General features: G+C 42.5%; 1 protein-coding gene across 2 annotated transcripts in view; it reads left to right on the plus strand.

Moving 5' to 3' along the window:
* LOC120943720 (aldehyde oxidase 1-like) overlaps window positions 1-21,114 on the plus strand; it is a 213,843-nt gene that overhangs the window by 49,029 nt on the left and 143,700 nt on the right. For both annotated transcript variants that reach the window (XM_040357196.1, XM_040357195.1), the window contains 4 exons: window positions 9,344-9,452; window positions 10,334-10,460; window positions 19,829-19,890; window positions 20,808-20,855. In XM_040357196.1, coding sequence (XP_040213130.1) covers window positions 9,344-9,452; window positions 10,334-10,460; window positions 19,829-19,890; window positions 20,808-20,855 — 346 coding nt within the window. The remainder of the gene's footprint in view (window positions 1-9,343; window positions 9,453-10,333; window positions 10,461-19,828; window positions 19,891-20,807; window positions 20,856-21,114) is intronic.

Genomic DNA, 21,114 nt, shown 5'->3' on the forward strand with positions numbered 1-21,114 from the left:
ATATTTTCCCATTCCTCTTCTGATTTGAGAGATCTTTCGCATCTAAGCCTAGGTTCACACTGCTGCGAATTCAAAATCGCGGTAAAATGCGCGATTTTACCGCGATTTCGCGGCCCCGATTTTGCCGCGATTTGCCGCGATTTTGCCGCGATTTGCCGCGATTTCGGCCGCAATTTAATGTAAATCGCGGCCCGAAATCGCAAAAAGTAGTACAGGAACTACTTTTTGAAATCGCAGATGCGGCGTCGCACTGATTAGGACAGTGCCATTGCCGACAAATGCCGCCGATTTGAGATGCGATTTGACATGTCAAATCGCATCTCAAATCGTTCCAAATCGTACCCAGTGTGAACCAGGGCTCAGGCTTGCTATATTGGATTTTGGGATGTGGTCCGAAAAAAGGATGGCGTATATGGCTGAAATCAGATGTTGCTCAATGCTGGTGCAAATAACTTTGAACGGTGTATGTTGTCTAGAATATTCAGAGCGTAATGGTGGGTCGTTAAAGAAGTGTTGAAGTGGGACAGAATGGGAAGGACTGTCTAGACATCTGCGCGGATAATGTGGGTAGGAATAGAAAAGTTTTCCTGGAGAAGAAGTGTTCCGCTCCGCATGTCGGAATGAGGCCAGATGTCGTAGAGAAAAGTATCTGATAGATCTGGTGGGAATTCCTTAACACCCCCAGGGCCAGCTGACCCCACATCCTATCTGTCTCCCCCCCAATTACCCTACCACAGTGCCCACCCAGTACAGGCTGAGATGACGTGACAGCCGCACTCCATCATGCCCTTTAAAGCAGTCTCCTGGATCACCCCAGCAAGCAGGATTGGTTTGGCGGATCTGATGACCACTCCCACGTTTGGGAGAGGCCTCTTCCTTTGTTTTCTATCCGGCCTAGTCAGGACTTTCCCAGCTGTTTCAGTTGACAGGTGGCCTTTAGTGTACTTTATGGCATGCTGTGCGCAAACATGGATTAGCCTGCACTGGCCATGGAAGTATACACCCTAATTGTGATTGTTTCATACGGCGGAGCCCCCTACTGAGAAGACAGGGGCGGGTGTGAGGTCATCACTGCCGGCCTGCGACATTGGCTCTGGCTGACTGGCGCCCTAGTAGCAAGGTCCTGGCACAGATCGAGACTGGGTCGACCAGAAAGCTGGTGTTTCTCATATTAATTCCTAAAGGCAGTATAGCTGCACGATTCTGGGGAAAATTAGAATCACAAAGAATCTTAGAATGAAGATCACGATTCTCTCACGATTCTCAAAAAAATGCATGGTGCTTTTGTTAGCATGCATTTTTGTGATTTTTTATTTACACACACACATATATATATATAATGTGTGTGTAAATAAAATAAAAAATCACAAAAATAAAAATGCATGCTAACAAAAGCACCATGCATTTTGGTGCAGCGGCATTACAAAATAAAATTAAAAAAAGGCCCATGCACTTTGGTGCTTTTAAGGGGTGGCAGGCAGTTTATTCTCAAATTAATAGGCTGTGCAAACACAGTCAGGAGGCCGAGGGGCATCAAAAACCACAGCAGTGATAGCTGATAATAGCATGGCTGTTTTGTACAACGTCACTACACTACTACCCTACCTCACTGCGCACTCACTGCTTTATGTTTTCCAAAAAGCTTAAAAACTAGATTTTTGGGCTGGAGTTGCACTTTAAAAAAGTACCTGTTCAAAATTACAAACAGATTCTACTGAACAACAAACCTACAGTCCCTGTCTTGTTTGCACCAAATGTATACTGCTGTTCAAAGTATATAGGGCCAAAGGGGCTGGTAATGACCTGGGGGAGGGGGGGCGGGGAAACCCATGCTATTTTTCTCAATGATTTTCATCCATATTGTAGGGACCAGACATTACATTAAAGCCGCAAGCAGTTTTAAATGACTTTTTCTTATAGTAACACCCAGCAGGTATGATATTTAAAGCAATTTTTCCAAAAAAAAAAATTCACTTTAACCTCCCTGGCGGTATGATTATTTCAGATTTTGGGTGCTGAAAGCGGTACCATTATTTGCAAGGAAATTTGGCGTTTTATACTGTAGGCCTGTAATTCTTAGGAATAACTCACTTAAATCTGACCAAACAAGAGTCTACAGTAGTAGGCATCCCGGGTATGACATTTTTTTAAAAACAAAATTATAAATTATAATATAAATCATTATAAATAATTATAACAAATAATAATATAATTATAATAAAAATTATTCAATAATGTAATCAAATCAAAATCACTGAAATTTGCTCAGTTGCAGAATTGTCGCTGTCATTACTTTTATTTTTTTATGACGAATTTCCCCACAAATCGCTATCGCTCAATTCTGCAAGTGATTCTAATTTATTATCGCAGTTTTTTTAGCTGTTTTAAAACAATTTTTGACATAAATGGACACTTTTGGTTGCTATGGACAAATATTATACAAAAGAACATGTAGGACACTGGGCAGACCACTAGGGACAAGGGGTGTGTGTTTTTTTTACATACAGTACTGTAATCTATAAGATTACAGTATACTGTATGTAATGTGTTTGTTTACGTTTTTGAATTTGGCGCCGTTCTCCGCCCCCGTGCGTCGTAACATTGCAGGGAACGGAGATCGGCGGCACACAGGCACTGTGAATCGAGCGAGGAGGACACCGCTCGCTCACACAGTGCGGCAGCGTCGCAGGATCCAGGGACAAGGTAAGTAAACCCTGCCTGTGGATGCTGCGAGGCGAGCCCGAGTCTGACTCGGGGTTACCGATCGCAGCACAAAAATTTTACCCGAGTCAGACTTGGGAATACCGCCCAGAGGGTTAAGCATCATTAAAATCACTGCTTCAGAAAAAACAAGAGTTTTTAAAACTTTTTTTCCATTGATACATGTTCCCTGGGGCAAGACTTGGGTTCTCAAACCCGTTTTACAACAATAACTTGCATATTAGCCTTTAAAGTTGGCACTTTTGAATTCGAACGTTCGAGTCCCATAGACTTCAATGGGGTTCTAAAAGTTTGCGCGAACATTCGGTCCGTTCAACGGTTCTGGTGCGAACCGAACGGGGGGGTGTTCGGCTCATCCCTAATCACCATTGATGTCCCAGCCACTGTTGATGTAACCCACTTCATATGGGATATATCATACCCATCCCTTAATTAGATCTATCCATTGCATTTCCCTTTTTCTCAGTCAGTTCTATTAGAATTTCACTATTCACCCTTTTTTCATCAATCCTGTTGTTATTACTATTTTCAACCTATCTTTCTAGTGTTTGAGGAAGATGGGTTTTTGTGGGTGACCCCTATGACCTATTCTCATATTGATACCTGCCACCCATATTACACATTGTTCAAGAATGGTTCCACCCATATATGTGTTAAGTGTGTAGTTATTCATCCATGATATATGTTGTATTTTTAATATTCATTTTTTAATCAATGCATGCATTTATATGTGTGCCGTTTTAATATTTCTGAGAGGTGCTGTGAGTGCTTACATGGTTAGTCACCTTTATCTGTCTTTGGAGCCCTCTCAGCACCTATTTCTGTATGGGTTACACCGATGACACATCTGAGTTTGTTCCCGTTGTTTCCGGTGTCTCTCCTTTTTTCACGCCCTTCTTTGATATTTAAGTAGCGTGAGTGACGTCCGGATAAAATCTCCTTTCCCAGTAGAATCCTTGTATGGGTGTAACAGCACTGGTGAACGGGAAGGATTTCAATGCACTTATGTGAGAATTCAGTATTAGGCCCCAGGCGTCACTCCACACAAACAGGAGTTTGGGGGTTCTCTACATCATCTCTCTCTCTCACAAAAAGATAGGCGTTGAGCTACTGAGCTTGGACGCATTACAACATGCGACCAGAGCTTAGCGTTTAAAATTATAGTATGTACTAAAAGATCGCAATGCACAACTGTATGCTAGCGGTTATCAGTATTACATAGCGTCGTGCATTAGGCGACTAAGGGAGAAGGAATGCAATACGTCAACCCTTAGCATAGGAAAGTTTAGTCGAACATGTTCCGCAACTTAGGGCATAGGCCCATAAAGAAGTAGTACTTATGTCAAGCTCGTAGTAAATAGACGTTGTAGCGACAGCTAATAATTGCATCTAGGAGGCAATATAGCTCAGGTACTTTGAGAGTACAGGTAGTAAATAGGAGTTGTTGCTACAACTAATAATTGCGTAAGAGTGGCAATTATAGCTCAGGTAATCATAGTGCATTTGAGAGGCAAACATAGCTGAGGTAACAATAGTTGCTTATGAGAGGCAATTATAGCTGAGGTAATTTGGAAGTAAATGTCCCTTTAAGATATTCCTTAGCAAGAGCCATAGGCACAACAGTATATCCCAAATAGTATGTTGATAGGCAAAAGGCCTAATAAATAACAACAATTGTATTATATGGAACATAAGCAGCAGATCTTCCTATGGCACTACAAGAAACACAATAGCTACTTATCCGTTTGCAGGCTTCAGTGTAGGAAGTAGGGATTCCATGGTGTAAGGTGTTCACCAAGGAAGGCCTTAAGGTTGTCCCCAGCAATAGCTCTCTGTTGCAGTAGATGTAACAGCACCAAAGTAGTAGTTGTGGCCTGGAGCAGTGTATCAGCATGGGGAGCGATGGCAATCCAGGGATTACAGGGAGCTGTAGGTTGGTTGTAGCCTAGCTGGCTACGACCGACAATAATAGAACAGGGTTCATCTGATGAAAGAATGCCTTTATAGGGTGAGAGGAGATGTATGGCAGCTGTAGTGCATAGCACGAATTCAAGGCAGGTGTATGAAGAAACACTGTACACCACGGCGCACTTCCGCGTTGCAAGCTGGAACGCACGCGGTGGCATCGCGTGAGCGCCGTATTATTACAGGGAAGAGGCGGCGCAACGGCGCCTGTTACAATGGGGAAACGCACCGGGTGGAGCCACTATCCCTGATGTCACCACGCACGAGCCGGTCAGGTTATGTGCCGCGGCTGTGTTTTTTAACTTTGTTTTGGTTGACGGTGTCATATGTTTTTTTTAAAAACCTTTAATGAATACTACACCATGAAGCTTTTTCTTCTCTGCCCCATCTAAACCAACATTGGTTCTGGAAGCGTGTCCTGATACTCACCTTCTGTAAGATTGGTGAGATATACCGAAGCAAGAGCCTTATACAGCACGAGCGGGATATCTTTACCATCATTGGAATTCTCGGATGCTGATCCGTAGCTGGCTGATAGTTTCCCGACATGCCTCTTTGATCTCTTTAACTTGAGATCCACCCGATCTGGTAAGCGGCAGTGATCGTGTTAATTTACTGATGAACAGAACATATATGCTTAACCTGCAGTCAAGCCTCTGTTTTTCTCCATTGAAAATCATGAGCTTTTATGAACTATGGAACTGATGTTTGATTGATTGGTTTGGTTTTCCTAAAGATCAACCTTTGCACGTTTATCTATAGACTAGATTGACTTAATTTTCAATTTTTCATTCAATATTTTCTGGTTCACACTAGTATATTTTTCATTTCACTATTGTGGATCCTATTTCATTATTGTGGATCTCATTTCTGTTTGGTAGCGCAGCTGATTTTTTTGTTTTACATTCCCACAAACTGACTGAGGCCCCGTACACACGATAGAATCCATCCGCTGAAAAATCTCAGCGGATAGATTCTATGGTGTGTACATTCCAGCGGATATTTATCCGTGGATATTTCCGAATTCCAGCAGATAAAAATTTGTAGACATGTCTACAAATCTATCCGCTGGAATCGGAACCAGCGGATCGATCCGGTGGTCTGTACAGACTCACCGGATCGATCCGTCCGAAGGGATCCCCCGCATGCGTCGTAATGATTCGACGCATGCGTGGAATTCCTTTCATGACAGCGTCGCGCACGTCGCCACGTCATCATCGCGGCGACGGCGCGACACGTCATCGCAAGGGGATTTTGGCGCGGATTTCGATCCGATGGTGAGTACGCTCCATCGGATCCAAATCCGTGGAAATCCTCGAGAGGATTTATCCGCGGATACGGTCCGTTGGACCGTATCCGCAGATAAATCCTCTCGTGTGTACTAGGCCTCAGATTTTTTAGTTGCAGCACCACCATCCCCTTGTTGTGTTTTGATTTTTATATCAGTTTTTTCAACATTTATTATTTTTTCACATATCTCTTCACATGTTATTGAGTTAAATAGGGGTCCCAACGCAGATATTTATTACTTTTACAAGTGTACCTGTTCAGAAAACCTGTCTGAAAGGGGACTAAATGGATACTATTTAGTATAATGACAGTGTGGTGTTTTATTATTTTAACATCTAGGTTGGGACCATGGGCTGCAGATCAATGCCTATAAATGTTCCTCCTATCTTTGTATTATCCTAAAACCATTTTAAAGTAGACATGTGCATTCGTTTTCGTCCAAATGTATTTTTGTCGAATTTCTGGGATTTTCGCGTTCGTTTTAACAAACGATAACGAACGTGCAAAATCCGAAATCCGAAAGATCCGACCTAAAAAATGCTTTACTTTCGTTATGTTGCGACAACAGTTCGATATAGATAGAAGATTCGACATGACAGTGACAATAGCGATCTGTGTCTATCAAACCTGCGGTCGAATGTGCCTAACCGAACTCTATTAGTCTAAGATTATTTGACATAGAGAGAAAAGATTCAACATTATAGAGACATGAAGATTTGACGAAGCAGCTAAAAACATACGATCGCCACAAATGGACTTTTATTGTCAAATTAACAAAATAATTATTACTAGTCATACAACATTAGAATTCTACTATAGCTTTTGGGCGGAGCATTCGACCGGAAATGTACAAATGCAGCATTGTACAGTTTAGCTGCTTCGTCAAATCTTCTTAAAACTTTTGACGGACACCATAAGTCTTCAATGACAGATTCGACCTTTAATTTGGATTTTCGGACAAATGCATTTTTTAACTAAACAAAATAAATAAAAACTAATTTTGGGAGTAACTAAATACATTTTATTTTTCAGACGAAAACAAAATTCCGAAACAAAATATTTCAGGCTGCACATGTCTATTTAAAAGTAACTGGGCCGAATTCAGAAACGAGATATGACGGCGTATCTCCTGATACGCCGTTGAATCTCTGAGTCCGGCCGGTCGTATCTATGCGCCTGATTCAGAGAATCAGTTACGCATAGATATCCCTAAGATTCGACTGGTGTAAGTGTCTTACACCGTTGTATCTTAGGCTGCATATTTATGCTGGCCGCTAGGTGGCGCTTCCGTATAGTTAAGCGAGGAATATGCAAATTAGGTATTAATGCCGATTCAGAAACGAACGGCCGCCCGGCGCTTTTTTTTTACGTCGTTTGCGTTCGGCTTTTTCCGGCGTAAAGTTACCCCTGCTATATGAGGGGTAAGTGCGGCGTATCATATGTTAAGTATGGCCGTCGTTCCCGCGTCGAATTTTGAAAATTTTACGTCTTTTGCGTAAGTCGTTTGCGAATAGGGCTTTGCGTAAGTTGCGTTCACGTTGATACCAATGAGGCTTTGCGCTGGTTTTTGAGCATGCGCACTGGGATTGTTTCACGCATGCGCCGTTAAAAAGAAAACGTCAAAAACGCGGGGTCAAGTAAAATTTAAATACTACACGCCCCCAACATCCCCATTTGAATTAGGCGGCCTTACGCCGCAACACATACGTTACGCCGCCGTAACTAAGGGCGCAAGTTCTTTCTGAATACAGAACTAGCACCCCAAAGTTACTGCGGCGTAACGTATCGGAGATACGTTACGCCGGAAGAAAGATACGCTCAGGTATCTGAATCCGGCCCACTGTTTATAACTTTGGTTTTAATAATGCTTTGGATAAATGTTTTATAAGCAATAGGTCATAGTAGATAAATGGAGCGAGTGCTTTCTAGCATAAGCGTACTTGCAAACAGGGCCGCCATCAGGAATTATGGGGCCCCTTACACAGCTTCAGGCATGGGCCCCCCTGGGGGGTGCTTTCACCTGAAATTGAGAAGCGGGGGGGGATGGTGCCACCGCCGCTAATTGAGAAAATATATGTATATATTTGTATATATGTATATATTTTCTAAATTTTTTATAAAAAAAATACAAAAAAAGGGGGTTGCCATCCGGGACCATGGGGACCTCTGGGCCCCTTGGGACCTCTTGGCCTTTTAATAAAAAGAAAAAAGAAAAACAAGAAACCTCTGGGCCCTTTAATAAAAAATAAATAAATAAATATATATAAAAAAAAAGTTTTTTATTAAAAAAAAAAAAAAGGGGGGGGTTGCCATCCGGAGCCCTGTAAATCTCTGGGCCCTTTAATAAATATATATATATATATATATATGAAAAAAATATATATAAAAAAAATGTATTTTTTTATATAAAAAATAGGGGGGTTGCCATCTGTGGACCTCCGGGCCCCTGGAGACCTCTGGGCCCTTTAATAAAAAAAAAATATATATATATATATATATATATATATATATATATATATATATATATATATATATATATATATATATATATATAAAAATTTTATTATTTTTTGATAAAAAAAAGGGGGGTTGTCATCCAGGGCCCTGGGGACCTCCGGGCCCCTTACAGGTGTACTGCCTGTACTTCCCTGATGGCGGCCCTGCTTGCAAAACACGTTCTTGATGAACTCATACTCAATCTAAAATCAATGCTCTGTTTTTGTGTTCCAATCTGACCGCTCAATGGTATGTATGTGGTTTTCTAGCACCTGCAGAGATGGGGGGTAACTACTTTACCAACGAATACTGCTTCTAAAATATATACGGCTTCTACAAACATTTGTGAAAGAATGAATTGCTCTCAGGAGCTCAGTGAATTCAAGTGTGGTACCGTGATAGGTTGCCACATGTGCAATAAGTCCATCCGTTTTCTACTAAATATTCGGTCACCTGTTAGTGGTATTATAACATAGTGGAAGCAACTTAGCCACAAAGTGGTAGGCCACGTAAAATTATAGAGCAGGGTCAGCGCATGCTGAAGCGCACAGTGTGCAGAAGTCGTCAACTGTCTGCAGAGTCAATAGCTACAGAATCTATTGTTGCAGCTGAGTCATGCGTTAACTCAGAGTGGGATTGAGCACTTCTAATTGTTGAAGTTCTCATAATCGCATAAATGGGGTTTCCAACCTGTTCATCATGCATATAGCCCATGCTTTATTGGTGGCTGTGGTTGGTCACAAATCTATCTCATAAAATATATTTTTCTCATGTACCTATTTTAACACTACATGTTGATTATAAGCACTTAAAATTATTATGATAGTCTTCAGTGACAGAAGATATATTACAGTCCTTTACAAATCTGTAGACACTATCCAGCCACTGCCTGTCTGTTGCCCATTTGTTCCCTGCACTTGATGGCTATTACCACAACAGAAGGAATTGGCAATTCGGCTACAAGGCTTCATCCAGTCCAGGTAAGTGTGGTTACTAATGTTGAGGTATGTTGTCTCTTAAGGGAGTTTAAAAAATAAATAAAAAATAGCCTGTTGCTGATTGATTCACTCTGCTGATTAGATTGGACTTCATTTTTTTTTCTAGGGTTTTATGTCTGTCCTTGACCCTAATGAGGAGATATTTTTAATTTTCAGTCCCTGTGAACAAGAAACTTGTTGTGCAGTTGTCACATGGAGATATGGAGTAAAAATCATGAATTTGAGCTTTTTATTTACTTTAAAAATTCATTTTTTGCTTTTAACTCTGTCCATAGATGAACTTTCCCATCACTTCCTGAACTTGGGTAACGCACACTGACCATATTTTATTCCATGGAAGAGCATGGAAGGACCTTATTATAGAACACCCCCCCCCCCCCCCTTTTTCCAAATCTTGTGGGAGGGTGTCCTGTAGCCTTTTAAAGATGGCTGGAAACAGAGGCAGAGAGCACATGGACTTGCCGGTTTCCAAAAGTTTTTTTTTTTTTCACCTCTCAAACAGGTTTAACAAAATACTTAAAATTGTCTACTATATTTATTGGTTCATAAGAGAGCATCTTCAGCATCCAGTTTTGCTTTTAGAAAACCATCAACATCATAGAACATATTAAATGTAGCCAGAGGCAGTACAATAATACAGTGTGAGGAAAACAAGTGTTCCATTGTTTCTGATTCAGATTTGGAGGGGGGGGGGGGCAAGCGTGTCCAGTCTACAGTCAGGTGTTTGTGGTGGTGTGTGGGGTTTATTTATTTATTGCAGCTTGTAGTATTAGCAAGCAGAACTGCACCTCTTGGAAATGATTTGTTTGTTAGCCTGTTGCTGCAGCGTTGTATCTGACTAAATGTGCCGTCCTCCTTTTTAGGAGAGGTTAGCAAAAGCCCATGGCTCCCAGTGTGGATTTTGTAGCCCCGGAATGGTGATGTCCATGTACACATTACTGAGAAACAATCCAGAGCCCAGCATTGAAGATATTTTGTCCAGCATATCTGGTAGGTGCTCTGACATGCCATTCTATAAAATGAATAACATTGTGGTTGTTATTTTGAAGAACATTCATGGCAACTGCCGTATTAAGGGGGCATGGTTGCACTTGTTTTTTAAATATTCTATATGCCTGAGGCCCTCAAAATACTTGGCCACTCCTCTTAATATAATCTCCAACCCCAAATTCCAATCAATTTGACAAAGGTATCCAATGTGCATAAGGGGGGTACTTTTGAGACCTCTTCATAAATAATGAACATCTCCTTCTAATTTTGTTTTTTAATTAAGTCCTTTTAATCTTTTTAATTCAGCGTTGCTTTCACATAGCCCATTCATTTGGCAGTAACTGTTCAGTTTTCTACCAATTGTTTTTGGTACAAACTATACAGCATACTTTTTGCATAGGCATTTACCCAACTTATTATATTTAATATACAAGCTGAGATCCCTGCCTTTATTTTATATTCCCATTAACATTTGTGTAGCGGTGCCCTCGTGGGGTCACTATGTGTTCTAGCATCCACACATTTCACCCTGCTGGTCAGACATCCATTTTGGTACACTTTCCCAGACAATGAACAGTCTCTTGCTTTTTTTTGTTATTTTTATTAGGGGATTAAACCTGGATGGAGAAAAAGGGACATAGGATGCCCAGATAATGAATACTTCTCAATGAAATTCAAGTTGGTTAAGTCTAAATCTGACAGTCTCATCCCCTGCGCATCTCCTCCAGCACACTACTTGAGATCACTTACTTCACTTCACTGTCCAAATCTAGGTTCCTGTCACCACTAGCACATGGCTACGCCTCACTCTGAGTAAGTCTTAATGTTTTCCTAATAGCCAGTCAGGTGTTTTCAGTCCCCTTTGTGGTAGCAACCTTTTTAGTTGAGGAGAATAAATGTGCTAACTGACACTTGGTGGACTACTGGCGGCACGGCACAGCAGTCCTCCTCACACATAGAAGCAGGGATTCGGCAACCTCCTCCTGCTATCCCTCTCCTGACAGAGACCGAGTGGCTCCTGTTAGGCCAACCTGCCTTTACAACCAGGACTCAATCTCAATAGATAGCATATCCCAGCTTCCATTCCTCCCAAATGTCCACAAACCGGGCCCAGACATCACTTTCTGGCAGCAGCAAAGGCTTTGGGATGTGCAGAAAATCCCAGACAAGGTCATCCTCCCACTTCTTCTGGGAGTTCTCCACGATGTCCATTATCTGGGAGGGGACATATGGATAGTCCAGACCCCACTCCAGAACAACCCTTCTCTGTATCTCCCTCTGGAAGCGAGAAAACCAGGGCAATTATTTAGGCTTCCCCTTCCCTGGCAAGACACATGCGTCCTGGGACTTTACCACCCACTGCCTGTAGGTGGGTGCTCTGGTCTGGGTAGTGGAGGGTTTGCTTTCAAAGAGTCTGCTGCAAAGGATAGGGATCCATACTTGTGGGTTAAGTACTTTCTCCTGCCTCTGACTGGGTCTCTGTGTGATGAGAACCTCCTGTCTCCCACTCCTCTTCAGAACTCTCCTCAGGGGATGACCACTGAAATAGCCCCTCAAAAGACCCAAACTTTTCCAGTATTCTGGGGGAAACCCAATCAATGACCCAGCCCTCGCTTACCTTATCCAGCTCACTTGGAGGTACACCTCCCTCTAGCATGGGCTCCTTCCAGAGAGGCACAGCAAGAGACTTAGAGCAGTGCGACTCATCAGGGATGTGATCCGGCTCCTGCACACTGGCACGTGCTGTTGCCAGGCCCCTGGCCAGGCCACGGCAGCGTCCTCTTCATCACATTTGTCCAGTATCTTTGTGGAGGAGTCCCCAGGCCTGCAACACCTCTCCGCCTTTGGTTGGTGATCTCTGGCCCTCTCCGGCCTTCTGAGTCTCCGGGGCTGCGGCATACAAAGTCCTGAAAGCAGCTTGACACTGTAGTACCTTGACTCCTGCTGGACAGGTCCCAGCCTGGTTAGTGGCTCCCCACAATGGCCCCACTAGGCCCAAGCAGTCACTCCCGCCGTTGGGATCTGGCACTTTGAACAGAATAGACACAGCCACTCCACTCCTTCAATCACCCCCAAAGCAAGCCCTCAGCGAAAACTCCAGTGTTTACCAGCGCCCGCTCCTGCATGTTAGGGAACCACTGCAACATGAGCATCAGCTGATTACCCTCTGCCATCTTCAGCTGCCTTGTGGTGTCTGCCACTAGCTGGATTTTGTTAGCTTCCTCCAAGGCGTGGCTCTGCCCTCTAACTTCCCGTCTGCTGGGCGCCTGAGGAGTGGATAAGCAGGCTCCATTCTGCACGCGCTGTGTTAACCCCCTGTGGGACAAGCTGGAGTTAGCAGGAATGCTGATGCTAGCAGGTTTGACCCAGACCTGTTGCTCAGCGCGAACTGGGCCACAGTGACTAGAGACTGATAGCAGGTGTATTGTCCAGTGTACCAATGTCTCCCTGTAAAGGACTGACTTAAAATGGTACCGACCGCAGGCATCCCCAAGCTGCTTCATATCACCCGGGGTAACGGTAGACGTTCTCAACCACTCTTTAGTGTTGTCAAGCAGGAGTTTGGAGTAAAGTTCAAGTTTTCTGTAATCCAGTGGAAAATGTCCACACCATGCAGAGCGTTGGACATATTTGTAATCTATGGGCGCGATCGCCCGCCGTGGTTGCCACGGGTGACAGCACATTTTTTACAGCACTGAATTGCAGAATAGGATACAAGTCCACCCAGCATGGGTTGGGGTGACTGGATAGCATGAAAAGCAATACTGATGATCCTGGACGATTGCTATTGACAACGGCACTTGTAAAAGCTGAATTGCAGGCAAACACAGTCTTTTCCCTGTTTGAATCCTCTATGCAACGGGACAAGCAAAGTCTTCCCTCTTCTGCATTGCTAGAGGTGATGGCCAGCAGGTTAACCATGAAGGTGGATCTTGGTGGGACCTCCAAAATATAGAGGTGCCCTCGTGGGGTCACTACATGTTCTAGCTTCCACAGATTTCACCCTGCTGGTCAGACATCCATTTTGCTACACTTTCCCAGACAATGAATAGTCTCTTGCTTGTTTTCTTTTGTTTTTATTAGAGGAATAAACTTGGATGGGGAAAAGGGACATGGGATGCCCAGATAATGAATACTTCTCAATGAAATCAAAGTTGGTTGAGTCAAAATTTGACAGTCTCTTCCTTTGCACATCTCCTCCAGCACACTACTTGAGATCACTTGCTTCACGTCACTGTCCACATCTAGGTTCCTGTCACCATTAGCACATGGCTAGTCCTCACTCTGAATAAGTCCTAACGTTTTCCTAAAAGCCCTTTAAAGACAGGGTTTTGCAGTCCCCTTTGTGGTAGCAACCTTTTAGTTGAGAAAAATAAATGTGCTAACTGACACTTGGTGAACTACTGATCCCAGCAGGTCCAATGCAAATCCTCCCAGCCATCATGCAACGACTAAAGAACACCGGATTTGTGATGCCACACGTTGGGCGCAATGGGCGTGGCATCAATGTGCAGCTCAAGGACACCCGTCCACCCCACATCAGATGTGGACGGAGGAGGGGGGAAAAGTATGCAGTGCACATTGCAGTTCCCAGAGCAGAAGAAAACCCAGACCAGCTCACACAGGCCAGAAAACTTCAACCCTGACAAGCACAGCATTAACAATTAGCTATAATATTAACATTGTATACAGCGGCTTTTGTTTTGAGAAGTCCTACATTTAAACATCCTGACCTCAACACGATAGAAGATCTTTGGGATGAAGTAGAGAGGAGACTGCAAACCAGGCCTTTAGTACCTGACCTCACAAATGCGCTTCTAGAAGAATGGTCAAATGTTCCCATAGACACGCTGTTATAAAGGGTGAGCAAACTCAATATTGATCCCTACGGACTAAGACTCGGATGCCATTAAAGTTCATGTGCGTGTAAAGGCAGGCGTCACACAACTTTTGACAATATAGTGTATGTTCCACTTGAACATATTTAACAGTGCTAATCTTGGTTCATAAAACCACTTTTTCCCCTTTTCATTTATAATACATTAATTTGTGTTACTCTACTACAAATGCTATTCATTTGGAAATTGCCTTGAAAATACCAAATGCCCATTTAAATAGCCTATACAACCTAAAGAATATCTGCTAAAGTCAGTTCCAAACCAACCATGTGCAAAAGACCCATTGATAACCCAATAAAATGTTCTTCTTGTCATTTAAGGGATACTTTGTGTAAACAAAATATTTAAGAACCTTAATCAAATTTTGCTTGTAAGATCTGTGCTTTGTTAAATTGGATGTGTCAGTGCATTTAATTTAAAAGAACCTCAAAAAATTATTTATCAACTTAGAATTTGGTTAAGGATCAAATTTTGCAAGGTAATGAGGCTTATTTATGAAAGAGGTTAAAAAATCTTTGCTCAATAAATTGGAGTTGTGTCCACTTTTTACTTTTCCAGTCATATGAAAAGCAAATTCCTGTTTATTTCATCTACACATGACTACGTTTTCAAAGAGAAGACACCCACCGTTTTATTGTATGAAGATTCTCAACAACTTTGGTGACTAATGTCGCGTACACACGATCAGGCATTCCAACAATAAAACCATGGATTGTTTTCCGACGGATTGCTTGCTCAAACTTGTTTTGCATACACACGGTCACACAAATGTTGTCGGAAATTCTGAACGTCAAGAACGCAGTCATGTACAACACTATGACGAGCTGAGAAAAATGAAGTTCAATGATTCAGAGCATGTGCCGAATTGCTTCCGAGCATACGTAGGATTTTTGTGCGTCGGAATTGCATACAAATGATTGGAATTTCCAACAAGAACTTTTGTTGTCGGAAAAATTGAGAACATGCTCTCAAACATTTGTTGTTGGAAATTCCGACAGCAAATGTCTGATGGAGCCTACACATGGCCGAAATATCCAACCAAAAGCTCACATCGAACATTTGTTGCCGGAAATTCCGACCGTGTGTACGCGGCATAAGCCTTGCTGTGTAAAATATGCATAACTTTATACAAGTATACCCGTGAGCTTGTTTTGGTGTGCTAATGTTCACAATCTATTCAAATAATAATTTTCTATTACAGTAACTCTATGTGCCACTCCTGTGATGAGCAATGCCAAAATATTGTATACCGAACGTTTCTGGAACTGAAAAAATAAAAGAATCTTGCATAGCTAGACTGTATACAAAAATGTAACACTGCATTCCACAAGGTCTTTCTTCAACATCCCGCCCTGCATACATACCACCACGTATTTTCAGAATATCTGTATATAAGGAGCTCTGAGACTATAAACCAACCTCCTCAGGGTCTCTTACAGTCAACTAAGGACTGACTATAAATGATGAAATGGAGCCCTAAGCACATTCCGAGAATGACACCACTAGTCAGAGAACTGCTGTCTTTTTCTCTTATCGTCCATGGACGGACACAATCTTGACAAGTGGGTTATGTTCCTGTTCACAGGAGAGGACTAGCAGAAACATGTTAGATAATTAAATACATGTTACTTTAACAGAGTTGAACAGCCCCGCTCAGGGGGCGGTTCCTCCAGACATAACCCTCCTCCTTGCAGCATGCAGCCTCAGTTTCTTTCTGCCTAGCAAAGGAGAAGGACATATGGCTCCCTTTGGGCCCAGCGCCTTGAGGAAAATCGTATTTTTATTTTCCTGTTAAGATGCGTCAGACACGTTGGTGGCCCTGTGGGGTCAGTATTGGCTACTTTATGCCTTTCCTCCATTGTAGTTGCTTCTTCGGCTGCTCCACAGAGTGGAGGCTGAAGGGATCCCGATGATTCTAATTGCTCCAGATTGGCCTCAGCGTCCTTGGTACGCCGATCTCGGGTGCCTGGTGGCGGATGTACCCTGGCGGTTGCTAAGGCGGGAGGTCCTTCTGTCTCAAGGTCCCATATTTCATTCTGTTGTACAGTCGCTGGCTTGCACGGCATGGCTATGGGAAGCCAGGTTTTAAGAAGACCGGGGTCTGTCCGACTCGGTCATCTCAACCATGCTGTGGGCACGGTAGTCTTTTTCCAGAAAGATCTACCATCGTACCTGGAAGGCCTACATCTTTTTGTGCGAAAACATGGGGTGACGTCCACGGACGGACTCAGTGTCCAGGGTCCTGCTGCTTGGAGTGGATCTGTAAACTGTCTTAAGCACCGTTAGGGGGCAGATTTCAGCCTTGGCTGTGCTTTTTTCAGTGGCTTTTTGCGGCCCATTCTCGAGTGGGTACTTTTTGGACAGGGGGTTCATCATATACTTCCCCCTCTTGACTCACCTTTTTCCCCCATGAGTTTTGACTCTGGTGCTCTTGGTTCTTCAGGAACCTTCCTTTTGAAAACATCAGAGAGATTCCTCTCTTGGCACTATCTCAGTAGGTGGCCTTTGTTTGGTGGCCCTTATTTCTGTCTGAAGGCTTTCTGAGTTGGCAGCCTTGTCTTGCAAGTCGCCATGGTGGATCCTCCATGAGAATAAGGCGGTGTTGCGCCCGCAACCTTCCCTTCTTCCAAGGGTGGTTTCGGCCTTTCACCTGGTTGAGGACATTGTTCTTCCATCCTTATGTCCTCCGGTGGCGCATCCTAGAGAGGTTGCGCTACATACTTTTGGACGTGGTACGCGCTTTGCGGGTGTACCTGTCTGCTACGGCTCCGTTTCGGAGATCTGACGCACTTTTTGTGTCGGTGTCTGGTCCACAAAAGGGCCTGGCGGTCTAGTCGGCTACCATTTCTTGGTGGATCGGGCAGACCGTCATACAGGCCCACATTCTTCGGGGGCGGGTGCCCCCTTTCCGGTCACGGCACTTTCAACCAGGGCAAATGGTGCTTCCTTGGTTTTCCGACATCTTGCGTCTGTCCCACAGGTGTGCACGGCGGCGACTTGGTCATCCATTCACACTTTTTTCAAATTTTACAAGGTTGATGTGAGTGCATCTTCTGATGCTTCCTTCGGCCGCAAGGTTTTGCTGGCGGCTGGTTAAAGTTGCAGCTCCTCTGTTGAGGAGCTCTGCTTGTTTGGGGTGAAGTTCAATTGGTTTTACTGATACTGTTCCCACCCTTTGTTTTTTTGACACTGCTTGGGGACATCCCACTTGTCCAGATATAAGGAACTTTGTCCGTCCATGGGACGATAAGAGAAAATAGGATTTTTTGTACTCACCGTAAAATCCTTTTCACTGTCATCCATGGACGGACACAGCACCCACCCCTCCTTTCTTAGGTTTGTACTGCTTGTTACGAACTGAGGCTGCATGTTGCAGGGAGGAGGGTCATGTCTGTAGGGACCGCCCCCTGGGCGTGGCTGTTCAACTCTGTTAAAGTTACATGTATTTAATTATCTAACATGTTGCTGCCTAGTCCTCTCCTGTGAACGGGAACATAACCCACTTGTCAAGATTTAAGGAGCTGTGTCCGTCCATGGACGACAGAGAAAGGGATTTTACGGTGAGTACAAAAAAAACTATTTTGCATAAATCTACAATCCATATTGATGACCAACAAAAATCAGATGGGGGGGGGGGGGTGGGGCTCATGAAAGCTGGGTGTCTCACTGTACTGGAAACTGAAAAAAAGTGCAACTAAGTTGTATAGTAAACTTTTCTTCACACAAGGGCGAACTACAGTGAGTGCAAAAAAGAATGTAGCAAAATAAACAAAGAAAAATTAAGATCTGCTGTCACAGGGAGCTAAAAACGTGTGGCTTAAAGAACACCTAAAAAAGACAGAGCAACAGACCCCAGTCAAAAGCATAGCAACCCCACAAAAAACTATTTGTACCCCTGAATCTGAAACAGCCCCAGTTAGCTATCACATCAATGAGAGAGAACATGAATAATATAAACCAACATACAAAGGGGGTGACATTCTCTTAATGAACATCTATGACTACATATGTCATCGATCATGTAGTAAACCATTTATAGGAGGACCCTATAGATTGGTTGTTGAAAAGCTGCTGCATATGACTGTTTATAAGCCAAAATTGTGCTAGCCCTTCTTGTTTTATTGTAAAACAGGAACAAAAAACAAGAAATGACATTCCTACCACGTAGTTCCACTGGGGAGAACATTACAATTATACAATTACACTGCCTTTAAGGCCTTGTACACACGATCAGTCCAAGCTGATGAAAACGGACGGATGGTCTGATGGTCTGATGGACTGATGGTCTGATGCGCGTACACACCATCAGTTCAAAATCCGATCGAGTCCAACGCGGTGACGTAAAACACAACGACGTGCTGAAAAAAAACGAAGTTCAATGCTTCCAAGCATGCGTCGACTTGATTCTGAGCATGCGCGGGTTTTGAACCGATGCTTTTGCGTACTTACCATTGGTTTTGACCGATTGGTCATCAGTCCATCAGTCCGATTATAAAGCAAATCTAAAACTTTGGTCTGAAGGACAAAAGTCCGATGGGGCATACACACGGTAGGTTTGGACTGATGAAACTGAACTTTTCATCAGTTTGGACTGATCATGTGTACAAGGCCTTAGTGGTAGAACTAGTAATCACAGTATAATATATGAAAAGGTTAGTTGATAGCAATTGATAAATCAGTTGAAAGGTTTAGCACTGGAAAACACTTTTTGATAGATAAATACTGCATTTTATATACAACTATATAGATCGGACCAAAATGAGAGACAGATGAAGAGGAAATAAGGACAGAGGGACATTTTTCCTAATCAGGGACACTCACCAAAATCAGGGACAGTTGAGAGCTATGTATCTGTAATCTTTTGGACCCAAAATTGTGCGGTTTACACATTCCCCTAAATCCCATAGGGGAAATGCCAACAGGCCTATAATCTTAAGGAATAAACAATTAGGGGTCTACCCTACTCAAGCTTCACACACTTTTTTTTCTAAGTAGGTTCAGATGGTAAAATGTGGGAATCCTCTGAAGTTGTGTGAATCCATTTAAAATGGACCATTTACTGAAAATCTTTTTATCACTAAGCTATATGTCTACTGTATGTACACACAAAAAATGTATATAAATTTGAAAATATTTTCATCATTAACGCCTCTCGTGGCTGATTTGCTGCTGCCAATATGCGCAATGGTAAGTTAATCGTGTAGCCGCTATTACTTTACCATTGAACTGAAAGGAAAATAAGGACTGATGATGGATCATCATGTTTTAATGTTTTTTTTTTTTTTTCATGCAGCATCTAGTGAAATGAATTCATAACTTTGCGTCTTTAATCATGTAGCCATAATCTTAATAATAAAAAAAATCTTATCGCAAAACTGCCTCAAATAATGTAATGCTGATGTAATGTAACCTGCTGTATTGTTTGTTCAAGGAAATTACTATTTATACCTTTTTCATATTCTGTACTAGGAAACCTTTGTAGATGTACAGGCTACCGACCAATTGTAGATGCTTTCAGAACTTTTGCGAAGGTCTGTATATTTATAAAAATAATACATTTTGTGATCTTCTAAGATGGAAATTATTTTAACATTAAGATTTGTCAAAATATTTTTCTCCAAATAATGAAAAATGTTCCCCCGAAATGCAACAAATTACATTTAAACTGTCCTTAAACTGTTGGTTTTGGTTCTGGTATCTTGGTGCTGATTGTTTTTTCACTTAAAGATTGGCTGTTTCAGTACGAGGCTAGTCCAGAATAGTACTTTGGATATAGGTTTAAAGAGGTTAAGATTTAGGTTGTCAAGCTTAGTTCAGGTTATAGTGTACCTAAAATAAAAATGGACTTGGGCTCGCTATTAGCATTGCATTAGGCTGGTTTCTGCAATAACATTGCAGAAAGGAAAAAGTGTGGGAAGTTAAAAATAAACATAAATACTCTCATATGTGGCTGAAGCATCGGTCCGATGCTGCAGCTGTCCCCTGCCAGCTATAGGTTTGAAAACTGAGTGATCACATGACCACTGAGAGGCTGGCTCAGGCTCTTAGTGGTGCCCTGAAAGGCTGAGTCGGCTGCCAGGTAGGTATCTGGGTGGTTTTCAATTTTTTTGTATCTTTCCTGAGACTTGACTCTCTTTGTGATATCAGGCAACAGGAGGCTTTAGCCCACTGTTGGCTGGTTCTGGGTCACTGGGGTCCAAAAGTAGGAGCACTCCTGTGACCTACAAGATAAGTATGGCCAAAAAAGTGTGGGCCATACTATTCTTCTTCCCCCCTTTTTTGTAATTCTTGATTTATGAAATAAATGGCGTCATAAAACAGAGAGAATGCCTTCAACTTTAGTAAACTTTTTTTGCAATTGAATGAACCAACCATGTTTTATATTTTTCTTTAGGGCCAGATGTTGTTTAATATGTTTAGAACATTTATTATTTCCTTTTGTCTTTAGGACTGCTGTTTATACCAAAATGTGGAGACAAACATGATACCTGAGGAGGTATTGTATACTAACTGTGACACACCTAAGGATCCTAGGTTTATTTAAACCTGAACGCTAGAAAGATTTGAAAAAAATAAATAAAAAAAAAACACCAATTATCACAGTTTTATAAAAAATAAAAAAAACTAGTGTTGGTGCAGTTTTTTCTCATCTGGCTGTCCAGGTTCCTGTGATCTCCTGCTTGCAGAACTGAGTCCCAGCACTAGGAGCCATCTACAGTATCTCACAAAAGTGAGTACACCCCTCACATTTTTGT

The sequence above is a fragment of the Rana temporaria genome, chromosome 6 (assembly GCF_905171775.1).
Source record: "Rana temporaria chromosome 6, aRanTem1.1, whole genome shotgun sequence".
Classification (NCBI taxonomy): Eukaryota; Metazoa; Chordata; class Amphibia; order Anura; family Ranidae; genus Rana; species Rana temporaria.